This window comes from Amblyomma americanum, chromosome 9, assembly GCF_052857255.1.
Source record: "Amblyomma americanum isolate KBUSLIRL-KWMA chromosome 9, ASM5285725v1, whole genome shotgun sequence".
NCBI classification, from domain to species: Eukaryota; Metazoa; Arthropoda; class Arachnida; order Ixodida; family Ixodidae; genus Amblyomma; species Amblyomma americanum.
Window position 1 is genome coordinate 151,162,412 of NC_135505.1, and position 15,377 is coordinate 151,177,788.

Below are 15,377 nucleotides of genomic sequence, written 5' to 3' on the forward strand. Positions count from 1 at the left end.
GTGCCATTCACTTGGCTGCTTGACAATTTGTCGAGGTTACTCATGGGTGAATTAATATAACTGTCCTATACCTCCTTCTAACAGGCCCACGAGAACTGAAGTATGTCCAGATAATTCATACATGGACATACTTTTCCCATTAACATTAAGTCCCACATTCCGCTGCAAATTAAAGGTTGTTTTTGCCTCAAGTAGGCTGCTCCGCCGCGTACAAATGCTCTTGTTTTAGCTTATTTTGAAACGGCGTTCACTTTTACTGCTTCAGGCGCTGTTAAGAGTGAATCACCTTGTTTTTGTCCTGCAGCTCGGTGACCTTCTGGCAGTGGCGTGCCTCCTCTTCGCGGCATATCATTTCCAGGCGCTCGCACTTCTTCTGGGTCATTTCAAAGAGGACCTGAAGATCCCGAATGCCCTGCTTGAATGCTTCCTGCAACACGGTGGGGTCAAAGGTCTCGGGGTCCATGTTGCCCCCAAGGCTTCGCCAGGCAAGACGCTCCACAAAGTCCTCGGGACTGAACGATTCCTGCAAGCCACAAGTAACACGCGGTATGCTCAGGAAAGATGCAGGTTATAAAATATTCCAGTATGTTATGCTGGAAAATCACTGAGGCTTTAGAGGACTCTTCGTGGAGACTACGATGATACTGTGGAGAATGGACCCAAATTTACTTTACATCAAACTGGAAAATGGTGATTATGAGGCTGGTGAATTTAATGGCGCAAGGTCATCTGTGGCCAAAGAACGCCACGGCACGAGGTGTTTTCTACTAATCAAGGCGGGATCAAAGACCCATTTCACAAGCATTTCACCCCAAAGAAGCCGAGCAACAGGTCAAGGGGAAAGCTCATACCCACTGTATCACAGGTGGGTACCCGAAGGCACAGGGGACTGAACCCGGAGCACTAATCCCTGAGATTGAACCCCGAGGATGCTCAAACCACTGGGACTGAAAAATAAGTTCTCTTCACTTCACTCAGATGCAAGTGACAGGCAAACCAAGATAGTGGTGCTAAGAAATTTGGACATCAGTTCAAAGTCAACCCATTTGGATTTGCATGCTTGGTTTGCAGCAGATTCTCAAGGATGGTGCAAGCTTCAGTGCTAGCTGTACACTCTACATCGATGATAGCCAGCAACAACGAGGTGAAGACTCCGGGTAGCACTGAAATCTGCAGCATCTATGATGACAGCCAGGCATTTCGTGACGTGTATGCATGTTACATTCAGTGAGCGTGGCCAATACAAAGGCGACCACCGAGAAGACGCTCTTGGTATAAGGACAAGTTTAAAGAGGTGAAGTTTGTTGTTCAGCATATTATCCTGTACATTTTGCTATATTTGTCAATGTTTTCCAACTACGTCTTGTATGTATCTTAAAGGATTATAGACTATTACAGTTCATTTTATTTGCAAGTTTTTTTCTCTGTAATGAGGCATAAGGCACTAGAGTATATGGATCACCCCATGGTATTCACCTATGACCACTAAATAATTTGTAATTGAATTTCTCCTCCCATGCAGTTTCAGCTTCATCGATAGAACGATGTCTGTGATGAGCAAGCTTAGTTTACGTCATGTGAAGCATAGAAAAAAACTCCAATATAACAGCCGATCCATCATCTGTTGTTATTCTAGCGCTTGAAACAGGCTGGCTTAAGCATTGTTATGAATTAAAACTATGTACCAGCTAGTATATTCTAGATTTTTTTTATGCACCACGTGACCTGAACAGATGTAACACATTGCAGTCAGTGTTCGTTTGGTGAAACTGAAACCAAAGCTGCATCAAGAAGAAATACAACTATAAATTATTTAGCAATCATAGGAGAATACTTTGGGGTGGTCCATACATTCTCCATCATCGATGTATAATGCATCATTTGAAAGAAGAAAGCACGCAAGAAAAAATTTGGTGCCATACTCCTTTAATAGGGACTACTTAATTTCTTTATTTTGGCATCATGACCTTGTACATCAGATGTGTCCACTCTCTCTCTTCTATATATCCTAACATGGCTCAGAACAAAGAAAAATCTTATTTGATGTCTATGTGCAACGGCTGCTTTACTGATGCTCTGTAGGTGTTCTACTGTGTTATGGTCCTGTTCTATTCTCTCTATCACAGGGCCACCTTTCGATGGAGGCGAAACACAAAAGCGCCCATGTGCTGTAGGATATCAGTGCATTTTAAAGATCCTCAGGTGGTCGACATTATTCAGGAGCCCACCAATATGGCACCTCTCTCTTCGTTTCTTCTTCTCTCAGTCCCTCCTTTATCCCTCCCCCGTGTACCCCCCGTAGATGTGAGACAGATACTGCACCATTTCCATTCCCCAAAAACCAATTTTCAATCACATGTTGAACCATATTAGAGCCCTATGCTGGAAGTAAGCTTAGGAAGATAATATCTGCTTTTTATGTTCTTGCATGTGTAGCATATTTCTAATAGTCCCACACGTGGCATACAGCAACTACTTACATATATAGTGGTACTCTCATGATTTCTCTGTGTGGCTAGGCACTAATGAGTGCACAAAAATGTTTCCAGGCCATCCACATAAAACTTTATGGATACGTTTGCTTTAAAGTGAAACATTCTTCCATTATGTATTCTTGTGAGAGTTTGTCTTCTTCTGCACACGTGCCAAAGTGGCATCACAGCCTGTGGGGAAGCTGTACCATGGAGGTAGCAGATCAGGTGCCACGAGATGCAGATCTAAGAGTATCAGCCAAACACTTATGAGCAGCAGCTCACCCATGTCCCTCGAAAGGAAAGTCTATAACAGTCAAGTTTTTCTTTTGTTTTTGTTATTTTTTTGCTGTTGGACCTTGGTGATGTTCCCCTGCTGGGGTTCAGTAACCTGACAACACATCATGAGGCCGAGATGAGACTCCTTTCACACTGAATATATTTTATCTTACACTATTTACACGCTGGTCATTCAGGGACGACAGCTAAGGGGTATAAAAAACAATCTCGGTAAGAGTGCAACTCAAGATTTGGCCAGAGTCTGCACCAAGCGGCAACTCTGTCTAGCCATTTCGAGCTGAGCTCTCCCACATTGAATGCCTCGTGCAGGTTAGGTTAGGTTAGGTTAGGTTAGGTTAGGTTAGGTTAGGTTAGGTTAGGTTAGGTTAGGTTAGGTTAGGTTAGGTTAGGTTAGGTTAGGTTAGGTTAGGTTAGGTTAGGTTAGGTTAGGTTAGGTTAGGTTAGGTTAGGTTAGGTTAGGTTAGGTTAGGTTAGGTTAGGTTAGGTTAGGTTAGGTTAGGTTAGGTTAGGTTAGGTTAGGTTAGGTTAGGTTAGGTTAGGTTAGGTTAGGTTAGGTTAGGTTAGGTTAGGTTAGGTTAGGTTAGGTTAGGTTAGGTTAGGTTAGGTTAGGTTAGGTTAGGTTAGGTTAGGTTAGGTTAGGTTAGGTTAGGTTAGGTTAGGTTAGGTTAGGTTAGGTTAGGTTAGGTTAGGTTAGGTTAGGTTAGGTTAGGTTAGGTTAGGTTAGGTTAGGTTAGGTTAGGTTAGGTTAGGTTAGGTTAGGTTAGGTTAGGTTAGGTTAGGTTAGGTTAGGTTAGGTTAGGTTAGGTTAGGTTAGGTTAGGTTAGGTTAGGTTAGGTTAGGTTAGGTTAGGGGGTTAACGGCGGCTTAACAGAGTGCCCAGAGCTCTCTTTTCCATGCGCACATTTTAGTGTTTTCTCCATTTCTTTAGCTCCAGAGCTTGGGAAGTGCAAACTTGTGGCAAAGCAACATAAAGTAACAACAAACACGAGCACCATTTCCACACTGCTCTCGACAGCACCCAGAAAAACAATGCAGCACCAGTTTGGGTGAATCTGTTGCCTCTGGACTTTCCAACAAGTGTGGCAGAGCAACCCAGCAGACGCTGAACAGCTCCAACTTAGACTTTTCGGTAGAGCGCTGGCCCCTGAGACCTAAGCCAGCAAACAAGCAAAATCTGACACTGATGCCATTTGCGACTCCGCGAACAGCATGCATTTCCAGCTTTCCCTTCATTCCTCGCACCAACCACAGCAAGGTCCCAGCATGCATCGGATGCATTTCAGTTTTCCTTTTCTTTTTCTATTTCACCCCTGGACTAGGAAGGGACTGTTTAACAACATCCAATGTATCCTGCAAATAGTACTGGAGTATGTGGCCAAAACTAGGGGGCAAAAGAAAAAGGCTGAAAGCCAGGCTGAGAACAGTGTAGAGCACGATGAGAAGCAAAATGACAGATGTAACGCAGAGGCAGAAAGAAAAAATTGTTGATGAGAGAAACGACAGCATCTGAGCTGAAATTAAAAGCAAAATATGGATACAGGCTGGACACAAAATGTGTAGAAATGACAACTGGTGGTCCATTGCAGAAACAGCGTGGATACCATGAGAAGGGAAACGTCATGTGGCATGGCCAGATAACTTTACAAGACCAAGGAATTCACTGGAAAAGCATGACTGCAGCTGCTTGGGAGGGACTGCAGGCTCATAGAAGGAAACCGCGCACTACCAGTTCTGTGTCAAGGACAAACCTTGGTAGCTTTGATGCACAACACCCCAATGTTGTAGGAAGATACTGTGTAATTGCCAAAGATGCCGTCACACTGCAACTCCCTTCGTCCTTTGTCTTGTTCCTAGCACTGTTCTTTTAGGTTAGGTAGGTCACTACACTCGTCTGCCAGTTACTCGCACTGAGACACTGAGTGACAGTATCACTGACACTATCACTGGCCCTGACAGTGACACTGAGATTAGCAAATGAAGGATTTCACTTTAAGGAAGTGAGCGAGATGTCAAGACCAGGATGGTACAAATATCAGACAAAAAAACTGGTAGGATTTTAACATATTTAAACCAAGAAGACGTGTGAAAGCATGTATTTAGCCTGGTAGGTTCATGGTTTTGCTTTGCTGGGTCGTCAGCACGTCTGGAGACAATATTAGACTCAGGTTAAGCTCTGATCGAGGCTAAGCTGATCTGATCTGTCCGTGCCGCAGATAGAAGTTGAAGACTACGATGTGCGATGCACAGCGCGAGAGCGTGTTGCAGTATAACACCAGGCGTGATTGGTTGCGGCAATAGTATAGTGCTCTTGTGCACTGGCCGCAGGTTCGAAACCAGTTGTGGCAATATTATTTTTATTTATTCAGGTCAGGCTTCAGCGATGAAACAACTTTTGGAGCTTTGGTGGTGATGCCGCATGCATTGGATGGCTTAAACTGTTGGAGAGTTGTGGACTGCTACATCCTACTCACAATATGAACATCACTTCAGAAGTGCTAAGACTGGACACACAAGCAAGGAGACAGACATGAAAGAAGCGCTCATTGCAGTCTGCCCACTGTGTCCATGTCAAATTTTAGCGCTTCTGAAATGGAATTTAAGCACCAATTAGCATAATGCACCCTCTTGCGGGCAAATGAAGAAACAAACGCTTCCAGGGAGTCAGCTGTTAGGCGGTGGGAGGTTGTGTTGGTAGTAAAACACTCAATCTGCAGGCACCATTTGAGAAGAAAAAGCCATGTTCAAGTCATAATGCCACCACCTCTTTGGCTTGCTCAAACCAGGCTACTGGTGGCTCATGACTAAAAGGAGAAAGCTACGGCGTAGCAGAATTATGGAGCATGGGCAAATGCCACTCTTACCAGTAGCGTCATGGCACTAGATTGTGTGGGCGCACTGGAGATCCTAGATAACTACTAGAGAACGATAACTGTGGATGGCAGCAATAGTGCTGGGTGTCTAAAATAAAATAAAAAATCCCAATGAAGGAAAGCTTTGTCAACAACTACACTCGGACTTTGCGTGTGTGGCGGCAGGAAAGCGACAGGAAAGCCTCTGAAGCGGGCTTTTAGCCATCTCGTATTCGAAGAAGTGGCTGCTGTATCGCGCAGCTCCTACGACAGCACTCCTGCAAGCCCGCATGACGGCAGGCGAGAAATTATCGAATGCACTCGGGAACGGCCGCCTTGATATTTTCGCACGATCAAGCTCTCAGTAACAATACGACACGACGCCAACACCGTCCATCGAAGCGTTCCGGTTAGATTCTACGTTTCTTTAAACTTATTATCATTCGCAGCTCCGACCGGCCGATCCAGTTAGGCGACACGAAACCACCGATACGGTTGGCCTCAAATGAAAACAACAAGGCTAGAGTTAAAACTGCAATAAATGTTGCAATGTGCCGTCCTAGAAGTATAATTTCAACACACATACTGCTTTAATGATTTTATAACAATGCATATATTGTCAGCACCAAATGACAGTGACCACAACATTAATTAGGTCTGCTACCGCAACAAACAAAAAGGCGTGCCACGAAGTCCCTTCACCTGTTCAAGCTCGGGCAAGAAGTGCGACATGCTGCCTCACGCGCCGCTGTCTCTGACATCCGGAAATAGCGCCGCAAAGCAAGTTGATGCCACGGAGAAACCACAGTGCGACACACCCCTCGGCAATCACGACCGTGGCGCGCAACGGAAAGCCGGCAGGCTACGGAGCCACGGTACGCGGGGGGGCACGAGCAGCACGGATTTTAGAACATGGAGGAAGCAAGCCTATGCATGCTGCGGGTCGCTGGAGGCTGTGTAGTAACCAGCGCCAGTTGGGGTCTAGTCGTCCAGTTGGTCTAGTGCTCTCAGGTACGGCGTTCGGTGCTTGGTTCCGTTACAGTGAACTAGTACGGTTCTCAAGCAAGGGGTAATTTTGCTTCACGAGTAAAAAACCATAGCGTTCCTTATGGTAGGGTACTAGAGGGAAAGCTGACGGCTTTTCACTTCATCCACCATGAACTCCCGAGGCATGCTGGGAAGACAGCAAACTGGATTGACATCTAGTGGCTCGTTGATTGTGCTATGGATTGAATGTTTTTGGTTGTCCGGTTTCGCTTTCATGATTGTTGTTTTTACGTATGTTTTGTCCACTTTGTAGTTGTGTAGCGCAGCTACGCAGGCTGTTCATTTGAGATCCAAAGCATCCGAAGGCGCTTGACTCGAAGTGAGCTGAGCACAGTGCTTGGTTCCTGCTAGGCCTAAATTCCTTTTGCCCCCACACTGGGAGCCATTTATGCAGCAAGCTGGGTTTTGCTCAGCGGAATGCGCTACCTGTGCATTGAAATGTGGAAGAAGGGAACAAGTTTTTTTTTTTTTGTGTGTGTGAGCAGACAACGCAATAGTCCGCTGCTGTGACCACTCTGCACACTTTTCGTAGGTGTCTCGGCGACAATTTAAAAGCGCAAAATACTTCGACAAGCGCAACTTGATTATGTTAACCGTACTCGCTTCGACAAGCGCAACTTATGCTAACCGTACTCGCCGAGGATTGGTTCAATTCGAAGACTGGTGATGGTCGTGCACTGCATGCAGGAACGACTATTCACGCAAATACCATTATGTAGCACTTGTCAGCATGATCACGGCCATCACTTACTTGTGGTAGCTAGGAGAGGTTTGCGCTTCCTTAGGTTCATGTTTTTCTTGGCAAAATCTGTAGGCGTAGCGCAAGGACATGCCGAGAGCTGGGCTGGCTGGGCACATAGTGCGCGCAAACAAGTTTCTCAGAAAAGCGGGCATGTTTCTCACGGCATGAACATAGCCTATGCACGGACATATCACGCATCCCGCAACAGCAGACTACACCAATGAAAGGTTTCTGTTTTTCACCATGCGATGATGGAAGCTGCCAAAGTGTAGTATCTTAAGAACTAACAATTTTTTCTTTCAATAATATTTGCTCCAAAAAGTGTGTCTGTTAAGCGAAAAAAAAAGTATTTGCCACGGTTGCTATGGGCCTCCTTCACCCCGCGACGTCACGAAGATGCGGTGGCGCTGATGTTAGCAGCGACTTTCGCATGGTAGGCAAAACAGGTTCCGCTTTCCCGTGCCTGCCGCAGCTGACGCAGTTACCGGCGGCTGCTTCAAGCCTGTGCACTGCAGAAGCAGCATATATTGACCAGCTGCGTCACTGCTGGATCCGCGTAGTAGCATAAAAAATATTAAATTAGCCTCGATAGGTTTCTCGCGCATAAATGCCGCATTCGGAAACTGGCTAACAGGCACTGGGCCACGGTAGTAAAGCGCGAAGTCTGGGAGTCGATAGGCACTGCCACTCAGTGCACTTAATAGCATGCAAGTTACTGCGTTCATTCACCTGAAATTCAGGATAGTAGGCTGATAATTGCTCAAGGAAAAAAAAAAAAGACCTATGTAGCTGCACACGTATATACTTATCACCTTGAGCCGGAGTGCACGGGGCGGCGACAGGTTCACTCGCCCCCAAGGAATGCGTTTTTTTGTTAATAGCACACCATGTTTAAATGGCGCGTTTTGTGCCATTCAATATTTACTTGAAACTGTTTCTTGATATGACGACGTAATTATTTCATTCGAGTAGAAAGTAGTCTGGTAAGTTGTGTCAATCTTGCGCGGTCGCGTTGGTGTGCTTAGAATAGCGTACCTTAAGTGTGCTAAACGCCATATGCTTTTTCATTGCATCATGCATGTGTCATATGTTTCATGAGGTAATACATGATCGCGAAGCTTGTTTGGAAAGAAGCAGCCGCAGGCGTGCTACTGACACGTGGCGAGATTGAGAGGGGACGCGGCATGAAAAGTGTTTTCGTTATTCATGCATGCGATATGTAACTAAACTTGGTGCAAATATGAAATTCCTACGCTAGTTTCAGTCATTCCTTTTATTTATAGCTATACCTGGTGGAGTTCTGGGTAATTATAATTAACACCGTCGTCAAGTCCCCCCCAAGCTAGGTCTCAAATAATTGAGTAGATAGTGCGCAGTTTTTTTATGCCAGCATGTGCATAAAGACCTGTTCTGTATGATGACGCGATTGGTTCTTTTTTCTATATGATCAGTACTTATGCATGCATAGTTACATGAAAACGTTCCTTACAAAAAGTAACTAACACAATACTGCACATGTAGGGATAAAAATCGAGAGATTTATTACGCTCCTCGACGTCTCAGGAATAGTTTGCGACAAATGGAATCATTTGATTTTCATGCGAATTACGAAGGTGAGTGATCCAGTCGCAGAAAATGTGAGAGGTCAGAAAACGAACCTTAAAGTTTATTCCCTCGTTTATGGCATCTTCGCTTTCGCTTTGGTCAAAGAAATGCGGCACTGAAATCAAAGAAATTACCTCACAGTTTTTGACGACCACACTTATAAAAAGCGTAATTTATAAATTTGTACTAAATATTTTGCTATAATTTTTCGTCACGAAACTAGACTTCAGGGCTAGGAAAGAAAATAATTCTAGAAATCAAAAATTTTCATCAAATCGACCAGCTTAACAAGAGGACAAGTCGGCATGGCTGGTTCGTGGTCATGCGGCTAAAAACAGCGCTAAGCGAGACACGAGATCGGGGACACGACGCTGTCCCCACTTTTCGCGCAGCGCGACACGTACGTATGTCAGCAGACGATGAGCGCATGTCTGCTCCGACGAAACAACGCCAGCACTTCCCCTCACTACTGTCCCGAAGTAAAATCATTCCGGCTAGTGCAGAGTGTCAAAACTTGTTTTATTCAATGCCTAGCGCATAAATAAACGGCAGGAACGCTTTCTACATGTTTACTGCTAACCATATATACAATACACAGTGGCAAACTATTTCTCTTTATAGGCCGCACGTGAACAACGCGAGCTCGTGTACTTCAACAAATTACTAAGTTGGAAGCATCGACCATTGGTATGATTCGCAGAAACTGGAAACGCGTCTACAAGCCATGAAAACCTGCGCACAACACCTATCCGCGACCCCACTCCCCGACCTTTTGCCTACCACGAGCTCGCTAGCGACTGCAGCGCCACCTCGTTTGTTTACAAACATGCAGGAGGTCCATATTTAGCGGTATGAAGGGAAAGCCCTATCTCGCAATGGACACATTCGGTGGTCGTTTTTCTGCAAATTTACTGCGATGTACAGTTACTATATTTTATTACATACGGATTTGTCTTCTGGATGAAGCGCTCTCGCATGGTGGCGACAGCTTTCCCTCTAGACGATATTTCTCTATGCCGCTGACTCTCTCTGATGACTTCATGATGACTCTGCCTTCATTTGTCCAGTGCGTTTCACGTGCGGCGCGGGTTCGTGGGTGACGCGAGCTCGCGATTTGCGGGTACCTCGTCTTGTGCCATGCATTGCGCCTTCGTTTCCGCTTGGTGTTGTAACCTACGCGGGGCAGTTTGGAACGGATGTGTACATAACGGGATTTGGCGGCCTCATCGGCTGCAGAGGCTTTGCTCCACCACTTCAGCCCCGAAAACCGGCAAGGAACGCACATACGACGTCGACCCAAGCCAGTTCCCGCAGAAGGTCGTCCGGAACTTCTGTATCGTAGCTCATGTTGACCATGGAAAGAGCACGCTTTCTGACCGGCTTCTGGAGTTCACAGGGACGATCAAGGCTTCTAAGGATAACAAGCAGGTGCTGGACAGACTTCCGGTCGAACGGGAGCGAGGCATCACAGTCAAGGCGCAGACAGTGTCGATGGTATACAAGAAACCCGGTCATCCCGAGCCTTACCTACTCAACCTGATCGATACGCCTGGACATGTCGATTTCAGCTACGAGGTTTTGCGATCAGTCTCAGTTTGCCAAGGTGTCATTCTCCTGGTCGACGCCAACCAAGGAATTCAGGCCCAGACGGTGGCCAATTTTAACATCGCCTTTTGTGCTGATCTTTCTATCATACCGGTTTTGAATAAGATAGACCTCAAAAACGCTAATGTCGAAGGTGTGATGGGGCAGATGGAGAGCCTGTTTGGTATTGACAAGAAAGACGTGCTCAAAATATCTGCCAAGGAAGGCACTGGCATTGAAGAACTGGTGAATGCTGTTGTAGAAAGGATACCTCCACCCGGTGGAAACGTTGACGCACCGTTTCGGGGCATGCTATTGGACTCGTGGTACGATCGATACCGTGGTGTCATTGCATTAGTTATAGCTATCGACGGCACGTTGCGTCCTGGGGATGAAATCGTGTCTCACACAACAGGAGCAGTGTATACTGTGCGAGATTTGGGATTCATGAAACCTCTTGAAACCCCGACTGCTATGTTGTGTGCTGGTCAAACTGGTTATGTTGTGGCAAACATGCGATCCCCCAAAGAAGCTTACGCAGGTGACACGCTTTCACACAAGTGTGATCATATTAAGCCCCTGCCAAAGTTACAAGAATCGAAGCCTATGGTATTTGCCGGCATCTACCCTGAAGACCAATCAAAAAACAATGACCTGAAAAGTGCAATTGACCGCCTTCTTTTAACTGATCCCAGTGTGCAAGCCTCTGGTGAGTCCAGCCCTGCGCTGGGCCAGGGATGGCGTCTGGGATTTCTTGGACTCCTTCACATGGATGTTTTCTGCCAGAGGCTTGACCAGGAGTTTGATGCACAGGTTGTTGTGACTGCTCCTAGTGTGAGCTACCGTATTAAAATTCATGGAGCCAAGAACATCAAGCATTATGGAGGTGAAATGGTCACCATAAACAATCCGCTTGACATGCCTGACCCTATAATCATCAAGGAGTACTATGAGCCAATGGTAATGGCAACTATTATCACTCCAGACACTTACCTCAGCAAAGTGATGAGCCTCTGTGCTGACAGCAGGGGTGTTGCAAAGACTACACAGAACATAGACAACAGTACAATACTTATCCAATACAAGTTTCCTCTGAGTGAGGTTATTGTTGACTTTTATGATCAGCTCAAATCCATTACATCAGGCTATGCCAGCTTTGACTACGAAGAAGTTGGCTATGAGCTCACTGACCTGGTGAAGCTGAATATCCTAATAAATGGAAATGTTGTTGAAGAGCTAACCACGATTGTGCATGCAACACGTGCCCGGCAGTTTGGTCGTTCCATGCTACTCCGGTTGCAGGAGAGCATTCCACAGCAGATTTATGCTGTATCGCTTCAAGCTGCTGTTGGAGGCAAAATTCTGGCTCGTGAAGATATCAAGGCTCTTAAGAAAAATGTCCTCGCAAAGTGTTATGGTGGTGATATAACTCGCAAGATGAAACTCTTGAAGAGGCATTCTGAGAAACAGAAAAAACTTAGAATGATTGGAAACATTCAAGTTCCTCGTGATGCATTCATCAATGTTCTAAAGCGGACATGATCCTGTGGTGCTAGTGTAAAAGTGAAGTCTTGGTGTGTTTGTGTGCAGGTAAAATGTTCAAGTTGCATGGCAGGACAACACAGTGAGCTATGGAAAGGAAAATTGTAGGCACAGGAGATATGGATGAGGCCTTTCTCCTGCAGTGGGCGTAGTCAGGCTGATGGTGGTGATGATGATACGTCAAGAGCAGTCCAAATGCCACAGTAGGTACTGCTATCAGGATGCTTTTATGCACAGCAGCGGTCATGATGCCATAATTTGTTGAAATTAAGAACTGTGTGGGCATGTTTAATAAGTACTTGCTTGACAAGGATACTTCTGATGAATCTTCTGTTATTTAGTTAGTACTTTATTGCCCCTAGTTTTATATTAAAGGGCATTTCAGGGAAACTGGCATGCTTACACATAAGATGTACCAGCCATGCTCTGCAGGGGCTGTTGGTATATAAAGCTTTTCTAGGGCAGTTTCTTTTTGCATTTTGTCTGTGCTGTTGTGCTTGCATAAGGTGGAAAATGAACTGCAGATTGTGGTGTGACTTCATTATAGTCGCATATTACCTTGTGCTGTGAACTGCTTTGGCTTGAGCACTGTCTATGGGCTCCGTGCGCTGCAGTTTGGCGCGCGTGAGTGGCGCCACCTGGTTAACAGCAGTGGCGAAAGGCGGACGCAGCCAACGCAGCTCTCCGGTTCAGTTTGCAGTGAGCGAGGCGAGCGGTGAGGTGTTTCGTCCGAAGGCGAGAACAAATTTGGATAATTATGGGTGCTCTACTTACTGCTGTGTTTACTCAATGTCATAACAGCTATAAAAACACTGCAGTCAAAGTACCGAATATATTTAAACGCTTTTCTTGGACATCGTGCATGCTCGCTCATGCACAGAGGGTATGCTGGAAATGAGTGCACTGTGGAATTAAATTCATGGGAGTGAACTGGGAAATGGTTTACATTGACTGGGGTGTTTCGAACGTGACATCATTGGTAGGAGCTGCTTTATGTCTTTATGTAGAGTGAAGGAATGCGTTCAGTCAGTCACAGGAAATGGCCTACGGTGAAGTTCTTGGAGCTAGCATCTGAAGTTTAAGTCTTCGTTTGTTATGCTCATCTGTGGTTCAGCGTGTCAATTTTGTTTCTAGTTTTTTTTTCCGTGCGTGTGTGTATGTAGTGGGAGCGACGTCGTACTTTTGAGAGTGCTTATGTCGTTTTTCACATTGTTTCACCTAAGCTTTTGTGTATTTATTTGCATCATTTTATTTCCTTCAGTGGTTTAAAATTTTGTATCTTTATTTGTTGCATTTATGAGATCTCAAATCCTGTTCTAGACGAATAAAAAGAAAAATAGAGAGTGGTTCAAATTTCTCTATATATTTCTTGGATTTCACAACATCACTAAACCCTTAATTTCGGGAATTAATCTTTTGATTTTAATTAGGTTTATCGTCCCAATGCAACGAAGACTATAAGGGGCGCCATAGTAGGAGGTTCCAGATAATTGCAACTACTTGGAGTTCTTTAACGTGCACTGACATCGCGCAGTACGCGGGCCTCTAGAATTTTGCCTTCACCGAAATGCGACCGCCGCAACCAGGATCGAACACGAGTCATTTGGGTCAGCAGCTGAGCACCATAACCGCCGAGCAACCGCGGCGGCCTTTCTATAGTTAAGTATTTACCAAAAGAGAAATACGACCAAAACAATTAATGTAATTGGTGCCTTCATGAAATTCCTGAAATAAAACTGCTCTAACTGTGGAAGATACCAAGAAACCCATCGTCTTTTTGTATGCTTAGAGCTATGCTCCTCTGAGGGAAATATATAAATTAAAGCAGGGTCAATCGTGCAGGATGTAGAGCACTATCATCTGATATTTATGTGTAGTAAGTTTGCGTTTTTCGCATTTCTAGCCGACCTTTCACATAGTCGATGTCACAGTGGATGTAAATTACATAGCTGATTTCATTATTTGGGTCAGAGCCTTGTTTCTCAAACTGTAAAGGTACTTAATTAATATCAATAAGCTCAACTGCGCTGCCAGATATTGCAGTGCCGTCGGGACTGCAACACAATCATGGTTGCTCGGAATCGGTGATCAGCCCAAAAACGAAATGCAGCAGTAGTGGCGTCAAGGCTTTCAATGCGTTGAAATCCGCAGAGAAGAAGGCGTTGACTTAGAATGGCATCGCGGTCAGTGCACGTCTGCTATGCGGCCGGGCTGGCGCTAACGCATTGGGCATGGAGGAAGGCGCAGGGCCACCACGGCCAGTCTCGAGGAGGGCGCGCGCGCTCTCCCTTCGAGAGACCGGCCGTGACTGAGCGTCCGGTTAACGCGGCGAGTGCCACGAGGCGGCGCTGGCGTTGTGGTCGCTGCTGGCGCCACCATACCAGCGCACGGAGCCCATACTCTAAGATGTAACGAATCCTTAGTTTAGCATTTGTCACAAGCTGGGAGATAATAAGAGAGTAGGCTAATTTAGCAGGAAGACAAAGTCACTTCATTCTCTGCAGGTGAAAATCTAGCACTGACTTCACTCTCTTCTATGATGGCATCCTAGACATGCATAGGCCTCTTAATTAGTGGGGAAGGCTGAAGTAAATGGTAGCACCCCCGAAAAAGAATGAAAAAAAGGTAATAAAATTCAGCACAATTATTTTCAGTTATTTGTTTCATAATAACATATTTATATTTGCAGTTGTTTTCTACTGTGTTATGAAATAGTTAAGCGAAAATAGCACAAAAGATGACAACAAGCAAAGAAAACAACAGGACCAGTGCTATGTTGTTTTCTTTCCTTGTTGTCCTTGTCTATTGCGCTCTTTTTGCTTAAGTATGTATCACCAACTCGCCCGTCTTGCCATCATTATGAAATAGTGTTCCATAGAGCCTGCATGAGACAAATCACATCTCATTGTGACATACTGCAGTTTTTTATGCCATTTTCTTGCTGTGCGTATGTGTGAAACGGCATTTGCAGTTCGTGTATTAAAGATAATTTCCTGCACAATAAACAGTTGTTAGTTTGTACTCTGTGTGTTTTTGTATCCTTTCATAATAGTCATTCTGTTCCCGTTAAATGTACTGCACATAAAATAAGCAGCAAGTATAATCAGCCAGCCCCAGTTCTCATTCTTTTAGATTATTGTACCTCGTAACAGCACTCAAGCCAAAGTCAGTATAAGTGCGAGCAATATTCGTGCACTTATGTGGACTAAGGAAGAACATAAAGGAAGAGAAAGATTT

At 45.1% G+C, this 15,377-nt stretch overlaps 2 protein-coding genes across 2 annotated transcripts in view; one reads left to right on the top strand and one right to left on the bottom strand.

Annotated features, from left to right (window-relative positions):
• The window catches only part of Sec10 (Exocyst complex component Sec10), a 44,449-nt gene extending 37,915 nt beyond the window's left edge, over positions 1–6,534 (bottom strand). The window contains exons 1-2 of the mRNA XM_077638125.1: positions 6,323–6,534; positions 287–523 (exon numbers count right to left, since the gene is read on the bottom strand). Of these exons, the coding sequence (XP_077494251.1) occupies positions 287–523; positions 6,323–6,352 (267 nt within the window). The 5' untranslated portion in view covers positions 6,353–6,534. The remainder of the gene's footprint in view (positions 1–286; positions 524–6,322) is intronic.
• A 3,542-nt stretch (positions 6,535–10,076) lies between these two features.
• On the top strand, positions 10,077–15,161 carry waw (Translation factor waclaw). Its single transcript, XM_077638126.1, has one exon. The coding sequence runs from the start codon at positions 10,152–10,154 to the stop codon at positions 12,138–12,140; it is 1,989 nt and encodes a 662-aa protein (XP_077494252.1). The 5' UTR covers positions 10,077–10,151; the 3' UTR covers positions 12,141–15,161.
• The last annotated feature ends 216 nt before the right edge of the window (positions 15,162–15,377 follow it).

Excerpts from the sequence above, each read along its gene's own strand:
- waw (XM_077638126.1), top strand. The coding sequence starts at position 10,152 with ATGCATTGCGCCTTCGTTTCCGCTTGGTGTTGTAACCTACGCGGGGCA.